The sequence below is a fragment of the Microcebus murinus genome, chromosome 19 (assembly GCF_040939455.1).
Source record: "Microcebus murinus isolate Inina chromosome 19, M.murinus_Inina_mat1.0, whole genome shotgun sequence".
In the NCBI taxonomy this organism is placed as follows: domain Eukaryota; kingdom Metazoa; phylum Chordata; class Mammalia; order Primates; family Cheirogaleidae; genus Microcebus; species Microcebus murinus.
In genome coordinates, this window is record NC_134122.1 from 36,425,184 (window position 1) to 36,442,504 (window position 17,321).

General features: G+C 47.3%; 1 protein-coding gene across 1 annotated transcript; it reads right to left on the bottom strand.

The window, feature by feature from the left end:
* Nucleotides 1–276: 276 nt before the first annotated feature.
* Nucleotides 277–14,242, bottom strand: KCTD7 (potassium channel tetramerization domain containing 7). The gene is made up of 4 exons (XM_012764083.2): nucleotides 13,923–14,242; nucleotides 10,972–11,141; nucleotides 6,029–6,207; nucleotides 277–5,603 (listed from the first exon to the last, which is right to left on the bottom strand). The coding sequence occupies exons 1-4, from the start codon at nucleotides 14,064–14,066 to the stop codon at nucleotides 5,227–5,229; spliced, it is 870 nt and encodes a 289-aa protein (XP_012619537.1). The 5' UTR covers nucleotides 14,067–14,242; the 3' UTR covers nucleotides 277–5,226.
* Between the last annotated feature and the right edge of the window lie 3,079 nt (nucleotides 14,243–17,321).

Here is a 17,321-nt window from a genome sequence, read left to right on the forward strand (position 1 = left end):
CTCAAACTCCTGGGCTCAAGCAATCCTTCTGCCTCAGCCTCCCAAGTGGCTGGGACTACAGGCATGCGCCACCATGCCCGGCTAATTTTTTCTATATATATTAGTTGGCCAATTAATTTCTTTCTATTTATAGTAGAGACGGGGTCTCGCTCTTGCTCAGGCTGGTTTCGAACTCCTGACCTCGAGCAATCCGCCTGCCTCGGCCTCCCAGAGAGCTAGGATTACAGGTGTGAGCCACCGCACCCGGCCGGGACCCTGCCTTTTAAAAAAAAAATAAATAAAATAAAAAATCTTCACAGGTTAGACAGGGTGAAACCCTGAGCCTCAGAGGTGGGATACTGAGCTGCCAAGAGGAAGGGAGGACTCTGCTGCTGAATGCCCCTGAGGACTTCAGAAAGGGGCTCTGGGCTCGAACTCGGCTCTGCACTTACCAGCTATGTGCTCTTAGGGGAATGACGCCTCTATGAGCTTTAGTTTTCAATTTGTGAGGTATTATTAGTATACTATTACTATGTGTGACTGTGTGCTCAGTTAATTAGGTCAGGGAATACATTTGGCACAGATGGTGCAGTGTTTTTGTTTAAAAGCCAGAATAATCAGAGATCTAAGGAAGCAACTGGAGGGTGTAGTAGCTACCCAACACTTCAGAACTCACCTTTCTGGGTTAATCCATGAAGTGACTCCAAGGGACATCTTGACTGAGTCTGGTCATAAGCCAAGAAGGTACCAAACTCTGCTTTCAGAGGAAGGGCAACTTACGTCCATTTTTCTCAAGGAAGGATCTTAACCGCTGAGGCTCACTAAGCTTAGAGCTACTTATTGCCCCTTCGAAAAGAGCGATATGAAAGGACGAATTTCTTTCACAACTACCTGGTATATTTCTGAGCCACACAAGTGACTGTGCAATTGTGGTCTCTTCTTCCCCCAGAGAACCCTCAACAGAAGAGGACAGAGCTGGTATGTAGGCTGGGGTGGGCACACTCCCACCTGAAACAAAGCCACAGCCAGAGCAACTGCAGAAGGGGCCCACCTCCCTTTAACTTCAAGTCAGGGCAGAAGTTCAGCTGCTCGTCTCAGGGAAGAGTCTGTTTTATTTAGTGTGACATCCACAAACATACCACATTTTAGGCAGAAATCAAGACGTGTTTGGGGGCCAGTGGGGGGGGGGCAGAGAAGGGATGAGAGCAAGTCTCTGAGAAAGAAAGGCACAGCACCCAGGTTCTAGTTCTTGACTTTAATGCCCTCCAAGGGTACTGAGGCTCTACACACCAAAGTACTCACAAACAGATACACGAACCCACACAGTAAGTGTTATACTGTGTGCAGAAACCCAACACTGTACAGAAGGAAGACAATGGACCCACATGACCTCCCACACACCAGAAGTGACTGCCTATTCCTACACCCAATCTTTGTTTCCACCTCCCTCAACTCCTTGCCAACCCACCCTTCCCCATTTAATATATACACATATATGTGCTTTGTCAGGATTCCAAAAAGTGCCTCTTCCACCCCAGCTCCCAACACTCCAGCTTCAGATGAAGAAAGCCTCTCTCTTTTAAGGACCATGAGACAGGCACCTCCTTCATGCAAGAGCCCCAGCAAAACAGTACCAAGAAAGCTTAATAGCTTGTATTAGAATCAAATAAAGACAGAAGGTTTACAGAAGGACAATACTTGAAATTCTTACTGGGATCAAGATGCTCAGTGTGAGTAGTGTTTGTTGTTGCTGTTTGTCTTAACTTCTTCAGGATCCAGCCTAGACCTAGATCACACACAGATGTCCACCCCGCTCCGTGTCTTGCAAATACCTATTTCCTAGTCCTCCAGTGGCCACTCAGGATAGGAAGATTCTATCACTTAATCAGCCTGAGGCACAAGGCTCAGACAGCTCCAAGAATACCCTAAGCCCCAGGAAAACAGAATAGAAACTTCTAGAGTACAGTTGTCTGCTTTCTGCATGGTATGCCTGGTGAATAAGGTAGAGGTAGAATAGGGGTTGGATGACAATTCCTTTCTTCTATTTAGAGCATTAACCAGAAGGATTCCTCCCCCTGGGATGGGATGTGTTTCAGTGTAGTTTTGTTCCAGTCTTGTTTGTTGCTATTAGATTATTTATTTTTATTGAATTTTGTTATGGCTAGCATTGCACCAATATGGTCCTATCTCCTAAAACTTTCACCTTCCCAACCAGTGAGCAGGGTGCCAGGGAAAAAGGTCAAACAAAAGGGAAGCTCCAAAGACAAGCACTTAGGTTTGACTCATCGATAACTACTGGCCTGTCTCAATGCAAAATAAATCTAGTACCTTGTCAACATGAGAGGCATTTATTGACATTATGCACAAGAATTCTATGAAAATATACTTTCTTTTGATCAGGAAAATGCTTTCACCCTTTGGAGTCTTCCTCCATACCCAACCCTTCTTGTGCTCGGGGCCTTAGAGGTAGAAAGGCATCAAACTGGGAGAAGCCACTTCCGCAGGGATGACCCCTTTACTTAGAGGCCATTACCACAAACCACCACATCCAATTACACTTTTTAACCTGGTCTTGGCTTCTCATCAGTGAATGGCCAAATTGGGCCACTGAATGCTTTAACTGCATTCAGAAAGAGCTCTAAGCTGGCTGCCCAGCGTCCTCTGCCTGCTCTTCTGGCCCAGCCTTGTCTCCCACAAACATAGCACTGTGAGGACAACACAGGGGGACAGAGAAACAGGGGTGTCTCCAGCAAGAGGCACAGGGACAGTGTCATTACCCAGCATCCCAGTAACCCTGAGCAAGCCTTCAGGACCTGTTTTTGAGCAGAATCGCATTTGAGCAAACGAGTATCTCCCTGTCTTAATGGTATGGACTCTAAACAACCAAGCACTATGATGTCTGTGGCAGGGGTGGGCAGAAGGGACCAAGGCCAGGTCACTGAAAGCACTGGGCTTAATGATCTGCTCTCTACAGACATGCACTTCCTCCTCAGTAGTTTGCCTCACTAACTGTCGAAAGACAAACAGGTATTAGGCGGTAGGCAACACTGATCACAGCAACCTAAATGACAGGTTTTTCTGTTAGAATAAAGCAAGTGTCAAATTGTTGAGCTAAGCTCCAAGCAGGGTCAACAGCTCCAGAAAAGAGACCACCTATTTGTATACAAGGACAGAGAAAGCACATTATCTTAGAACATGAACAACTGTTCTTTCCTCTTAGACATCAGTCTCTAACTCTGTTCTACCCATAAAAGTGCAACATGAGTGCAAAACCATGTCCTGAAATCTGTTTCCACACAGAGACTAGGGGGTCACTGCCCTCCAGCCCATAGAGGAATTCAGCCAAGGTCCCAGGGCCTGGACTTCTCTTCCTCAGATGGACACAGATGTTTTCATCAACCTCCTTGCCCCTACCTCACCTAGCTGGTCCTGTAGGTCTGAGACCAATGGGGCTATCTTCATATATTCTCTCTCTCTTTTTTTTTAATAGATAGGGTCTCACTATGTGCCTATTCACAGGCACAGTTATTGCACACTACAGCCTCAAACTCCTAGGTTCAAGTGATCCTCTTGTCTCAGCTTCCCAAGTAGGTGGGACTACAGGCAAGTGCCACCACACCCAGCTCTCACCAATTCTTTACATACCAAAAAATCTCCCTTGAAGAATACCCAGGAACAGCCCAACAATAATAATTATAGAGAGATACCCTTAATGCAGCACAGAAATGTTACATTCTGATCAGTGGTATTATATAGCTCTCCTTTAGGAGATGCATGTCCATACCCTGACTATTGGCCCAGGATGCAGACGGGGCAAGAAGGAAATGCAGTGCTAACAAATATTTGTGGATCTTTTTCTGAAATGTGGGGAGTAAAACATAATGGAGGGCTGGGCACGGTGGCTCACGCCTGTAATCCCAGCACTCTGGGAGGCTGAGGCGGGAGGACTGCTCGAGGTCAGGAGTTCAAAACCATCCTGAGCAAGAGCAAGACCCCGTCTCTACTATAAATAGAAAGAAATTAATTGACCAACTAAAAATATATATACAAAAAATTAGCTGGGCATGATGGTGCATGCCTGTAGTCCCAGCTACTCGGGAGGCTGAGGCAGGAGGATCGCTTGAGCCCAGGAGTTTGAGGTTGCTGTGAGCTAGGCTGACACCACGGCACTCACTCTAGCTTGGGCAACAAAGTGAGACTCTGTCTCAAAAAAAAAACAAAAAACAAAAAAAAACATAATGGAGGTTTTCTGTGATCTTACCTCTCACCCAGCCCCTCCTTTACGTTCCCAGGATAGACACTCTCCTAGAAGGAGAATGCTAGCAGGATAAAGCAACAGGGTTTAAAAAGGGGGTCCCCTTCCAAAGAGATTCACCACAAATTGGATTCTAACACATGAAATAGCAGCTAAGGAGGTATTCTGAGCCTCTAAAAAGGATGTTACATTTCAAAGGTAACAGAAGATGGAAGGCATTGCCCACCTGACTTAGGAAATTTTCAAAAGGAGTCTTTGAAATTTGCATTCCAGCCCTGTGAGAAGATACCCTGCAGGCAAGGAAGGTTGGTCGAAGGTAGGAGAAGCTGTGGCCCTAAGGCAGGGCTGTAAACATTGTGGTTTTCTAAGGCCAACCTGGTACGTGGCTTCAACAACTATGGTTAAATCTCTAAAAGGTGGTGAAGAACATGTTCCAGGAGGAAAAGGTGTCTTTCTACATCCTAAGAATATGGGGGACTATCCTTGGAGGAGGAGGGGTGCGTTGGGAGAGAACTCTTCCTTCTTCAGCCAGAGGCTATGGGGTGGCTACCCAGGAGAATCCCCCATCATATTCCGTGTTCATATCAATATGCTGCGCACAAGGTAAGGGTGCTTGAACAGGGCTAAGGGATTACGCCTACATCAGTTTGGTAATGTGGCTCTAGAATGGGCAGAAACTCTCTCGTAAGGTCAAGAAGGCGACAAAACTCTGGACTTCCTGGTCAAGCTCTAGCTAGACCCCATCAGCCTCAAGTAAAGACTGCCATGCCTCAAGGAAAGGCCAAGTGAGCACAGGCCCTGAGCCTGACCCTGAGGTGCAGCTGGGAGACAGGAGCTGCACCTCGGTCCCCTCGGAGCTGTGCCTCAGGACCCCGTCCTCACCTCAGCAGGCTCTGGGGCAGTCAGCAGCCCCTCTAGGGATCTTACTCCCAGAGCCTCACCAAGGGGGCGGGACACCCTCCCTGACAGGCCTCTGTTGCCTACAGGGCTACTCACCACCATGTGATCTTGAACTCATAGATGGGGCGCTTGCAGTAGTAGTGGTTGACGAGGTGCTTGTCACACACCCCGATACACTGGTAGTCCACGGTGAGGCCCTGGGCTGAGAGGTCCGTGTCCAGGCAGTGCAACAGGTCATAAACATCAGCCACAGCCTCCCAGGGCCCGAAAGACACATCCACTTCACAGTGGTGCTCAAAGAGCTGCCCGTCACTCTCGCTCCGCTCGAAGCGCAGGGAGTTGAGGAGCGGACACTCGTAGGGGGTGATGGGCATCTCCTCCTTGAAGACGCAGACCTTGAGCTTGGCAAAGCGGGCCTTCCGCTGTACTGCACGCAGCCGGGCGATCTCCACAATCCGCTCCAAATGGTCTAGGAGGGGTGAACACAGCACCCATCACTGGGGAGGAGGGGCGGCACAGGGCACAGGGAGGGCGCACAGAGAGAGTCCTAGTGACAGCAGGATGCAGAAGGGAAGAGACGAATTTCCTGGGGAAGGACTCAGTGGGCCTATGAAGGGCACAAACTTAAACGGTGGTCATGGTTGTCCAGAGCAAAAAGAAACCAACGGATGAGGACTGTCCCTTTGAAATAAGATTTGCTGACTGTTGTAGGCAAGGTGAGCCCACCTTGACCTGAATCTTCCCAATGTGACTAGGAAGGGAGGACATTTTCTCCCATCTTGAGTACTTGGATTATCCCTAGACCCACTTGTTCTGGTGGAGACCTAGACATGACAGACGCCTTGCAACCCTCTTCCCTCATACCCCGACTGTCCCGGGCAGTTGACACCTCACCTTTGTAATAGGGCATGAGTCCCAGAAACGCCTGGCGCACCTTCTCACCCTTCAGTGGCTGCATGTTCTCCAGCTGCTCCAGGAGGGGCCCGATGGCATAGTACTGGGCCTCTTTGTAAACAGCCCGTACACGCTCCCAGGGAGGCAGGTCCCCTGAGCGTAGGAAATTCAGCACGTCTCTGAGCAGGAAGGAAAGAGGGTAGGTGAGAAGGAGTTAATGGACCTTCGTGGTGCCACACAGTGGTTGGACAGAATCTGGAACCAGACTGCCAGCTGTGTAACCATGGGTAGGTTAACCTATCTTGGTGCCTCAGCTTCCTCATCTGTAAAATGGGAGAAAATAATAAGACTATCTCATAATGTTATGAGGGCATTAAGTGCTTAGGAAATTCCTAGTACAGAATAAGCCCTCGATAAGTGTTGTTAGTTGCTATTATCGGTATGATTATTATTACTACTATAATTATATTATTAGGTATAATATTATTAATAGGTATTACAGATATAATGGAAAGATATAACATCTAGCCCCTTTACATATATATAGTTTTGGGGTTTTTTTGAGACAGAGTCTTGCTTTGTTGCCCAGGCTAGAGTGAGTGGTATGGTGTCAGCCTAGCTCACAGCAACCTCAAACTCCTGGGCTCAAGCGATCCTCCTGCCTCAGCCTCCCGAGTAGCTGGGACTATAGGCATGCGCCACCATGCCCGGCTAATTTTATATATATTAGTTGGCCAATTAATTTCTTTCTATTTATAGTAAAGACAGGGTCTTGCTCTTGCTCAGGCTGGTTTCGAACTCCTGACCTCAAGCAATCCACTCGCCTTGGCCTCCCAGAGTGCTAGGATTTACAGGCGTGAGCCACCACGCCCAGCCACATATATATAGTTTTAAACTGAGGTATAATATAATAATAATATAAATAATAATTCAATAAATATACAAATATTAATTGTATAGTTCAATTATTTTTTAAGTGTGAATATACTCACCCAACCACCCCTAGATCAAGTTATTAAATATTTCCATCTCCTTAAGATTTCCTAGGACCCCATCCCAATCTCTAGAGAAGCACCCATTCTAACTTTTCCTTCTATTAATAAAATTAGTTTTGCCTTTTCTTGAAATTCACATAAATAGAATCATACTATATGTTTGCTTTTGTACCTGGCTTCTTTCTTGCAACATAATGCTTTTGAGATTTATCCACTATGTTATGTGTAACACAGTTTATTTCTTTGTATTATTTGTTTGTTTTTATTATTATTATTATTTTTTATTTTTTTTTTGAGACAGAGTCTCGCTTTGTTGTCCAGGCTAGAGTGAGTGCCGTGGCGTCAGGCTAGCTCACAGCAACCTCAAACTCCTGGGCTCGAGCGATCCTTCTGCCTCAGCCTCCCGAGTAGCTGGGACTACAGGCATGCACCACCATGCCCGGCTAATTTTTTATATACATATCAGTTGGCCAATTAATTTCTTTCTATTTATAGTAGAGACGGGGTCTCGCTCTTGCTCAGGCTGGTTTTGAACTCCTGACCTTGAGCAATCCGCCTGCCTCGGCCTCCCAGAGAGCTAGGATTACAGGCGTGAGCCACCACGTCCGGCCTGTTTTTATTATTGATTATATTAAGTAGTATACCGCTATATGAATATACTATAATTTATTTACCCATTCTCCTATTGAAGGACATTTGGGTTGTTTCCAGTTTTTGGCTATTATGAGTAGCTGCAATGAACATTCCTGTATAAAACATTTTGTGGGCCAGGTACAGTGGCTCATACCTATAATCCTAGCACTCTGGGAGGCCAAGGCAGGAAAATTGCTTGAGGCCAGGAATTTGAGACCAGGCTGGACAACATAGAGAGACCTTGTCTCTACAAAAGAATTAAAAGTTAGTTGGGCATGGTGGTGCACACTTGTAGTCCTAGCCACTTGGGAGGCTGAGGCAGGAGGATCACTTGAGCCCAGGGCCTAGAAGTTCAAGGCTCACTTGATCACTCCAAGGCACTCCAGCCTGGGTGACAGAACAAGACCCTATTTCTAACAAAATACCAAAAAAAACCTTTTGTGGAAACAAGCACCAATTTCACTTGGTAAGCGTTAGGACTAGAATTGCTCAGTCACAGAATGAATGTATGTTTAACAAAGTGGTTGTAGCATTTCTACATTCTCATAGGTAATGTAGAAGAGTTCTAGCTGTTCCTCATCCTCACCACCAGTATTATTCTATAGCTATATGAAAAAGATTAAATGCCTAACCATAATGTCTGAACAAGTTGGTTCCAGGACTGAATAAAATTACATATTGCATTTTCTTAAAATAAAAATTCAGTCTTTCTAATTCACTTTTTTTTTTTTTTTTTTTTGAAACAGAGTCTCACTTTGTTGCCTAGGCCAGAGTGAGTGCCATGGCGTCAGCCTAGCTCACAGCAACCTCAAACTCCTGGGCTCAAGCGATCCTTCTGTCTCAGCCTCCCAAGTAGCTGGGACTACAGGCATGAGCCACCATGCCCGGCTAATTTTTTCTATATATATTAGCTGGCCAATTAGTTTGTATTTATAGTAGAGACGGGGTCTCGCTCTTGCTCAGGCTGGTTTCGAACTCCCGACCTCGAGCAATCCGCCCGCCTCGGCCTCCCAGAGAGCTCTAATTCACTTTTCAGATTCTTTACTGCTAAGAGTAGTCAGACTCATCACTGGTAGCAGTAGAAGGGAGTAAACCCTAAGATCAGGCTGTTACTAAAGTAACCACAGCTTAGCCTGTGACCCTAATACGACACCAGCGAACACTCACTAAGAATTAATATTAATCTGTGTCAGCCACTATTTGTGTGTTATCCCATTTAATCCTTTCAATGACATTATATGGTGTGTGCTATCTTATCTCCATTTTATAAATGGGGCCCAGAGAGGTTAGAAACAGCCTTGCCAGAGGCTCAGATCCAGATGTGGCTGACTCTAAGCCCACACCCACAATGGTCCAGGCTTCTGCAGAAGCGTTCAGACCAAAGTGTGGTACGCTGATCACGACGGGGACTGTCCCAGGTAGAGGCTCAAGCAGCCTCCATGGTGGGTGCTGGGGGTACCTGAGCTGCACTAGCAGACAAATGCATCCCACCAACTGCCCTGAACCTGTTATTTTATGATTCTTTCAACAACTTCAGCTGCTGCCGATGAATCACAGGCCACTGGAATCCAGCAGTCTGAGTATGAATGCCACCATATCCTGCTTTCTGTCATGTCCTTGCCTGCTCTGTCACTCTCCTGCTGTGCCACGTGGGCATAGGCACATCAGCCTTGAGTCAAACCCTGTTTCCCCTCTTTACAGTCTCTCTTAAAATTACTACTCGAGGATCTTCAGCAAACCTTAGTGAGCTCGAAAAATCAAAACCCCGGGGTAAAGCCCAGCTAAGAGAGCTGTGGGAGCTGCCAGCTGGGGCCAGCACTTTCCTCCCCCAAACAGCCTGCAAACAAGAATCTTTTTATAGTTCTGCAGAGCGATGTGACACTTTGTTTTCTCAGCATTGGAGGCAGCTGACAGCCCACTGGGGAAACCCAGATGCTTCACAGCAAATTATTTGACCTGAGGCTCCTTTCTGAGGATAAAAATGACCTTTTCCCACAATGTGGGCAATCCTACTTGGAAGCCAGCACAGAGATGTAGTGGTTTAGAGTTTCTGCCTCCCTGGTCATTTGATTCAAGGTCAAGGACCATGTAAGTTCTCTAGTTATCTCCAAACTTAGACTGAAGGAGCAGAGAGTTCTAGTGACACACATTGAAAAGGACCTGGCCAGGGGTCACACTAAGGCTCTTTATTTAATCCTCATTGACAGGCCTGTGAGGCAGCTATAATTATTTCTCATTTTATAAACAAGGAAACTGAGATATAAAGTCTTTAAATTGTTTATGTGTAAGATTATCAGAAGTACTTTCTTGGGAAAGGTTATTATTAACATTATTTTTAGAGATGCGGTCTCACTATGTTGCCCAGACTGGAGCGTGGTGGCTACTCACAGGTGCCATCATAGCGCACTGCAGCCTTGAAACCTGGGCTCAAGTGATCCTCCTGCCTCAGCCTCCAGAGTAACAGGGATGATGAGCACGGTCCACCACACCCAGCAGGGTTTTTTTTTGTGTGTGTGTGATTGTGTTTTCTCATGTTTTAGTGTTAAAATAACAGGAACAGAAGGATTTTTTTTTAAAAGAGACTTTTCTTGGCAAAATTAAAGGATGGCAACCTGTGTCAGCCCTTCCTCAACCTTTGTTGTTGTTGTTTTATACTACTGAAAGAAGTTTGGGAACCATTGCTACACCACATGCTACCTCCCCATGGCAATGTTGAGCCCCAGAATCTAGATCTGAAGTTATTCTCTGAGAAGTTGTTTTAGACTCCTCCTCCCTCTAGGTGGGATCACACCTATTTCTCTTCACACAGATGACAACTTCCTGATCTCAAATTGCCTAGGATAGCTGGATACAGTGGTATGCATTTAGCCATTTGGGAGGCTAAGGCAGGAGGATCGCTTGAGCCCAGAAGTTTGAGGCTGCAGTGCACTATGATCACATCTGTGAATAGCCACTGGACTCCAGCCTGGGCAACACAGTGATACCTTATCTCTAAAAAATATAAAAATTGAAAAAACCTAAAAATAAATTTAAAAACAAATAAATGAACAATAATAAAAATTTTTAAATTGCCTAGGATAGAAGCAGTTTCCTTATATCCAGCCAGTGTGAGTAATTTGGAATTTCTCTGGCTGTCCTTGTCTCCTTTGGCAAAGAAACTAGGCATTTTGATCCAATTCAACAAGCAAATTTATTAAATTCCATCAATATGTTCTCTCTTCTTCTAGGTACTACAGAAATGCCAAAGCCCCATATCCAAGCCCAGGCTACTCATTTGCTAGGACTACAAAGTTGACTGTAGAGCAAGAGACATACCCAAAGTGTGTACCATCTCGGTCAATGAAGTACCGGCCTTCAGAGTCCGTGGGGATGTAATGGCGCCCGCTGAACATGGCTGCCAGCATGGTATCTTCGTAACGCCGCAAGGTAGACAGGCGTGTAGTGAAGTGAGCCCCTCCAATGTTAAGGGGGACAACCTCAGGAAACTGGAAAGGAATCATGGGGCTCTCAGGCAGGCAGGGGGGAATGAGAGGCAGGGCTGCTCCATCTTCAGTCTTCTCCAGTCTGATTAGTGCCAACCATTCGCTCACTCACCCAAGCCCAGAGGACCCTCTGAACACATTATCTTCTCTCTCCTTCCTCTTCCCATACTCATCAATTGCCAAGTCCTACCGCTTCTACCCCTCATAGCTCTTAAGTCAAGTCTCTCTACCCCAACCCCACTATCTCTGCTCTAGAGCTCAAGCCTTCATTGTCCTCCTTCCACTTCCTGAATTTACCCTTTGTGTCCTTGCTCACGCTGTCTTCTTTGTCCAAAATGCACTTACCACTCTCCCTCTGCCAATAAAGCAAAGCAATTGCCCCATATGGTGGTATAGGTTGTTTACTGTATAAGGGCACCTGGATGAGTGATCTACTAACCCAGCTATGTGGCTGAACACATTATCTTCTCTCTCCTTCCTCTTCCCATACTCATCAATTGCCAAGTCCTACCGCTTCTACCCCTCATAGCTCTTAAGTCAAGTCTCTCTACGCCAACCCCACTATCTCTGCTCTAGAGCTCAAGCCTTCATTGTCCTCCTTCCACTTCCTGAATTTACCCTTTGTGTCCTTGCTCACGCTGTCTTCTTTGTCCAAAATGCACTTACCACTCTCCCTCTGCCAATAAAGCAAAGCAATTGCCCCATATGGTGGTATAGGTTGTTTACTGTATAAGGGCACCTGGATGAGTGATCTACTAACCCAGCTATGTGGCCTTTTTCTAATTTACACCAAGGCACCATATAGGTTAGCAGCATCCACTCATTCTAGAAGTTTCCATTCAAGTTCCCCTTCTCTGTGAGCTCTATTGTCCTTCGCCTGCCCCTAAGATAGAGTTAATGACATACTCCTCCACTGTGCCTTCATGGTGTGCCACGCTTTCCTCTATTGTAGCACCTAGCACAATGCACTGGTAATTACTGGCCTCTGTCAACACACTCCACTAGGCCCCAAGCCTCCCAAGGGCAGGGAAAGCATCTTGTTTGCCAATCGTGGGGCTGCCACAGCAGAGCTCAGTAGATGCGTGTTGAAGGATTCCAGGCAACCAGTCCTCTCTTACTTCATCTGTGGAGTAAGATTAGTCTCCAGTCCAGCTAAGGTTCTGGAGGCAAGGGCTGGTAGAAGAACAAGAAAACGATGGTGTAGATGTGCCCTAAGAAGCTCGGGGTTTCCCCTAAAATGCTCAAGATTTTTTTTAAATGTCTTTCAGTGCTTGTGGTTTCTATCAAACTGTATCTGAAAGAAATGAGGTCGGTTTCAGTTCTCTCTAATTTTCCCACAAACTTCCTCCAGATCAACTAAAATTTTATCCCAGTGCATACTTTTCAATATTACATATCTTTCACTCCAGTGGAAGTCTATGTATATTTATCTAGACAGTCCCTTTTCCTAGCTTTCAAATCCTTTGTGAAATAAAGTAGGATACAAATACATTAGGGGAAACCTACCCAGGGCGTTGCTCATTGTGAGATCACAGTAAAGATCCAAAATGCATTGAATGAATGAATAAATGAATGAAACAGGTGTTTACAGTTCTGTGTATGAGTATGTGTTACTCTTCTGCACCTAGAACATGTGTAAATGCCTTTTGCTTATTCTACAGGTCCTTAGAAAACATTCTGTGTGTATATCAAGGACTCAAATATTGTTTTGGAATAATAATACTTTACATTTCTGGATCTCTTTAAACCTTTTCCAAAGATATTCATACCAATCCAATTGTTTGCTCCATATTAGAGATTAGAAGGTTGAAGTAGAGAGGACAAAAGTCATCAAAAAAACAGATTTAGAGCTCACATGGAGCAATGTAATTGGTGGGGGAGCTGGCCCTGGAGCTCAAGCCTGCAGTCACTCTCTCAAACTACATCATTTCCCCAATGACAGTATACAAAAAATAGCACCACTGGGTCTCTTTTTTTTCAATTGCAGAGAGTACTTCTAGAATTTTGCTCATTTTCACAAGTTTCCCAAGACATTGGGGTATAGGGCTTACAACCCTGACACAACACTATCTGCCCAAGAGCCTCACCCAGCCCAGCTCCCCTGGGCCTCTGCCCACTGTCCTGGGACTCCACACATCACATGCTCCAGGATCCAGCACTACCTTAGCTAGACTCACTCTTCAGTGTCCAGCAAGGCCCCACCTTCCCTCCTCTTTTCCCTTCTCTTGAGGGTAATTTCAGGTATTCAACATGATAGTATCACACACATTAAGTAAGAGCAGTGGAAGCCACGGTGCATCACAACACAGCAGCTAGTGAGCAGAAGCCATGAGGTTGTCAGGTGAGCATGGACACATTTATTACTTGGCCAGCTCCTTATCTGCAGATGGCTCCTGGTCCCATTCCCTGGGCAGCTGGGTGTGAGCAACCACCAAGGCCTCCTCTTGGATTCTCTAGAAGACACCATCATCTCTTGGGGCTCCAGGGTCCCCCTCCCATGGCCTACCCTCCCTCCTCTAGTTGGTAAAGGTGGGACATAGGGAAGGGAGCAAATCAACCTTGCAGGCAGTGTGTGCTGGAAGGAGGGGTTGGAGGGCCAGGTGTCTCCAGGGTCAGGGAAGACACACCTGGTGCATTTTACAGGGATGCGGGTGAGGAAGCACAGCTTCTCGGGCACCGCCCTCTGCCCGACTCCGGACCTCGGCCCTGGCCCCGCGCTGCTCCCCTCCCAAGGTCAGCTCTGCCCCGCACCCTCCCCACGCCCCCCTCCGTCCGTCCAGGTACCTCCTGGGGCAGCAGGGGCAGCGCGTGCCCCGCCTGCGTGGCCGTCGGGGTGGCCGGTTCCAGAAAGTCGTCTTCGGCGTCGGAGCTGGACATGGCACCGTCCGGGCGACGGCTGTCTGGCTCCCGCCCCGTGACTACCACCATCCCTCTGGCTCTGGGCAGTGGGCGCGGCTTCGGGCAGGCGAGCGGCGGCGTCGTCCCCGGGCACTACCGCCGAGCAGCGGCTGGCATGACGCGGCCGGCCGCGCGGGAGGGGCCGAGAGCCGGAGCGCGGGCCGGGAGGGCTGCGGCTTCCTCAGCACCTACCCGCTCGCGGACCACCTAGCCGACCTCCGGGGCGCGGGCCTGACCCGGTCGCCTCTCACTATTGGCTAAGCTCCTGCAGGCTCCGCCCTGATTGGCAGGACATTCTCCCTGTCGCAGAGTAGGCAGCGCGTTGGCCGGCGTCCCAGTGGCCATTGGGAGCCGGGCCTGCTGGCCTGCCCTGCTCTGATTGGCTCTCTGGCCGGCGGGCACGCCCCCTCCAACGCCGATCCCCCGCCTGGGTAGGCAGCGCAGGGGCGCGCCTTCGCCGCCTCCCTGAAGCGGGCCTAGGATGCTGCTGTGAGGACCGCTGCCGCGGCTGCGTGGGCGCCCTGTGACTGAGACGAGCGCTCTCGTCTTGCTCGTTCGTGTCCTCCAGGGAGGGCCCGGGCAGCCTTTCCTGGAGGATGTGACTGGAGGAGGACCGAGGCCGCCGGGAGGGAGGCAGCGCTGCGACCGCGGATGGCCCTTCAGGCCGCCAGGCACCTCGGCTTTGCCGTCCTTCCCCACTGACTCGAGCAGGGATCCGAAAACAAAACTCAGAATAGGAGCAGTTGAATTCAATTACTAATGACAGAGACTCCCCACCGTGACTGTCTGCCACCGGGCGCCAGGACACACAGGCGGGACCGGGCTGGGTGCGGAGCCGGGACTGACCCTTATGTCTGCGTCCTGCGGGCGCTCGGGTCAGCCCTGGGACTCCCAGGATCAAGGCTTTTAACCCTTTGAAACCATTTCAGAGTTCAGAGTGCTAACCATTACACGATGGAACCACGCGACTCTTTGAAACCATTTCCACACCCAGTTCCTCATCAGAGTCTCACATTGTTGTGACAGAAAAGGAAACTGAGGCCTGGAAGGTTGGACAGCTTCAGGGAGGTTAGAGATGAACAGGTGGCACAGCCCTTCCTCTGGGGGACCATGACACCCCCAACCTCAGGAGTCTCCCAGGTCGGTGGTTTCTTCAATTCTAGCTGCATCCAGTCCACTGGAGGGGGCCTTGTTAAAACACAGAGTCCAGCTGCACCCCCAGAGAACCTGATTTGATCAGTCTGGTGCGAAGCCCTTTGCAATTCTCATTCCTGACGAACTCCAGGGCAATTCTGATGCTGCAGGTGCACGAACCACACTCTGAGTAGCACTGCCCCAAAGAAGGCCCCCTGAAGGCCTCTTCTTATCTACCTTTCTCAAAAATACCTGTTACAAAATTGCCTCTTTCCATCCTGATGACAATTAGAATGTTTCAGCTGTGAAAGAAACCAGAACCAAAGTGGTTTACATAATGGAGAGGGATTTTATTATATTACAGAACAAGAAGTCTGAGCAGACCCAGGGTTGGTTCATTTAGTAACTTAACAAAGAGTTCCTTGGACCAGCTGGCCCCTCCACCCCTAGAAAACCACAGGGCTAAGAGACAATTTTTCCAACATCCTACAGCAAGGCTGTGTAAAGAAAATGGGAAGGAAGCCCCAGAGGCTCAGGAAGGGGGAAGGTCTACATGCGATCAGTTTTACATTGTTTAATGTGTTAGAGTTTTCATCTTCCATTTCTGGTGAGAATTTATTTCCTTTAGGAATGTATGTAGTTTCCCATTTGGTTTTGTTTACACACTGTGGGGAGATCCAAGATCAGCAACTTGCTGAGTGAGTAGGAAGGGGTTGGACCTGGCCTTCCATGAAGGCAGGGTTGTTTGCTGGCAGCAACTATCCCCGGCTTTCAGTGGAAGGACTTCCAGGCCAGCTCTCGGGAGGGCTGCAGGGACAGGTCAGGGAACATTTGAGGGCAGGATGGGTGGTATTTGCCCACGCAGAGTGGGGGCTTCTCTGAGAACAGGAAGTATGGCTCTGGGATTTAATGCTCCTCCAAGAGCCACACGAACAAATAGTCCTACAAGCATCAGGCCCTGAGATGAGTAAACTGGGTTTTGTTGTTTTCCGCCACGCCTCCCCAAGCAGAACTTTTGAGTGCTGGCAGATCTTCAAAGTGCTGATTCAGTTTTGGAATTTCCTCTCCTGATTTTAATTTATTGAATACATATTTTATTAATAACAACAATAATGGAAATGAAAATAGGAACAGAAGCATCCACCTTCTTTTAGTTTTAACTTTGATTTAAATATTTTAGACATATTTTAGACATATAAACAATTATAGATCATAACACATGAAAACTCATGTACTGTACTTATCTCCCGGCTCATGAAACACAATATTACAAACACAATTAGTGCATTACTTTCTAATCTCTTTCCCCTACCTTTTAAATGTGATATGTATCATTTCATGAATGGCATGCATGTTTTCTTTTTATTTGGGATTTAAACAAAAAAGTACAAAATCATATAGGTACAGTTGAAGAATAATTATAAAGGAGATACCCACATAACTTCCACCCAATCAAGAAAAACAGAACACAGCCAGCTCAATGAGCTCCTCCCTGATGAAGATGATTCAATTCTCTGAGAGGTCACCACTATCCTTACTTTTGTGACAACCATTTCTTTGTTTTCCAAGTTTAATCACCTGAATATCCCTCTCTAAGCAATGTAGTTTGATGTTTATTTTGGACTTTATTTATTTTTTTGAGATGAGGTCTTGCTTTATTCAGCCAGCCTAGAGTGCAGTGGCATGATCACGGCTCACTGCAGCCTCAAACTCCTGGGCTCAAGTGATCTTCCTGCCTCAGCCTCTGGAGTAGCTAGGACTACAGGTGTGTACCACCATGCCCAGCTAATTTTTTGTAGAGATAGGGCCTTGCTATGTTGCCTAGGGTTGTCTCAAACTCCTGGGCTCAAGAGATCCTCCCGCCTTGGCTTCCCAAAGTGCTGGGATGATAGGTGTGAGCCACTGTGCCCAGCCTTGTTGTTGGACTTTAAATGAATGGAATTCATTCAGTGGTTATTATCCATGCTACTGTTGATAAATATTTAATCCAGTGTTGCACTATGAAAAACTATGCTGTATGAACTTTATATTTATGCCTTATGCTGCCCTGAACATTTTATACCACATTGTGTCACTCTCCCATTTAAAGCTCTTTAAAGAGAGCCTTGTTTCCGGAGAGGGGTAAAGAAATCACTTGATTCTGAGTGAGGT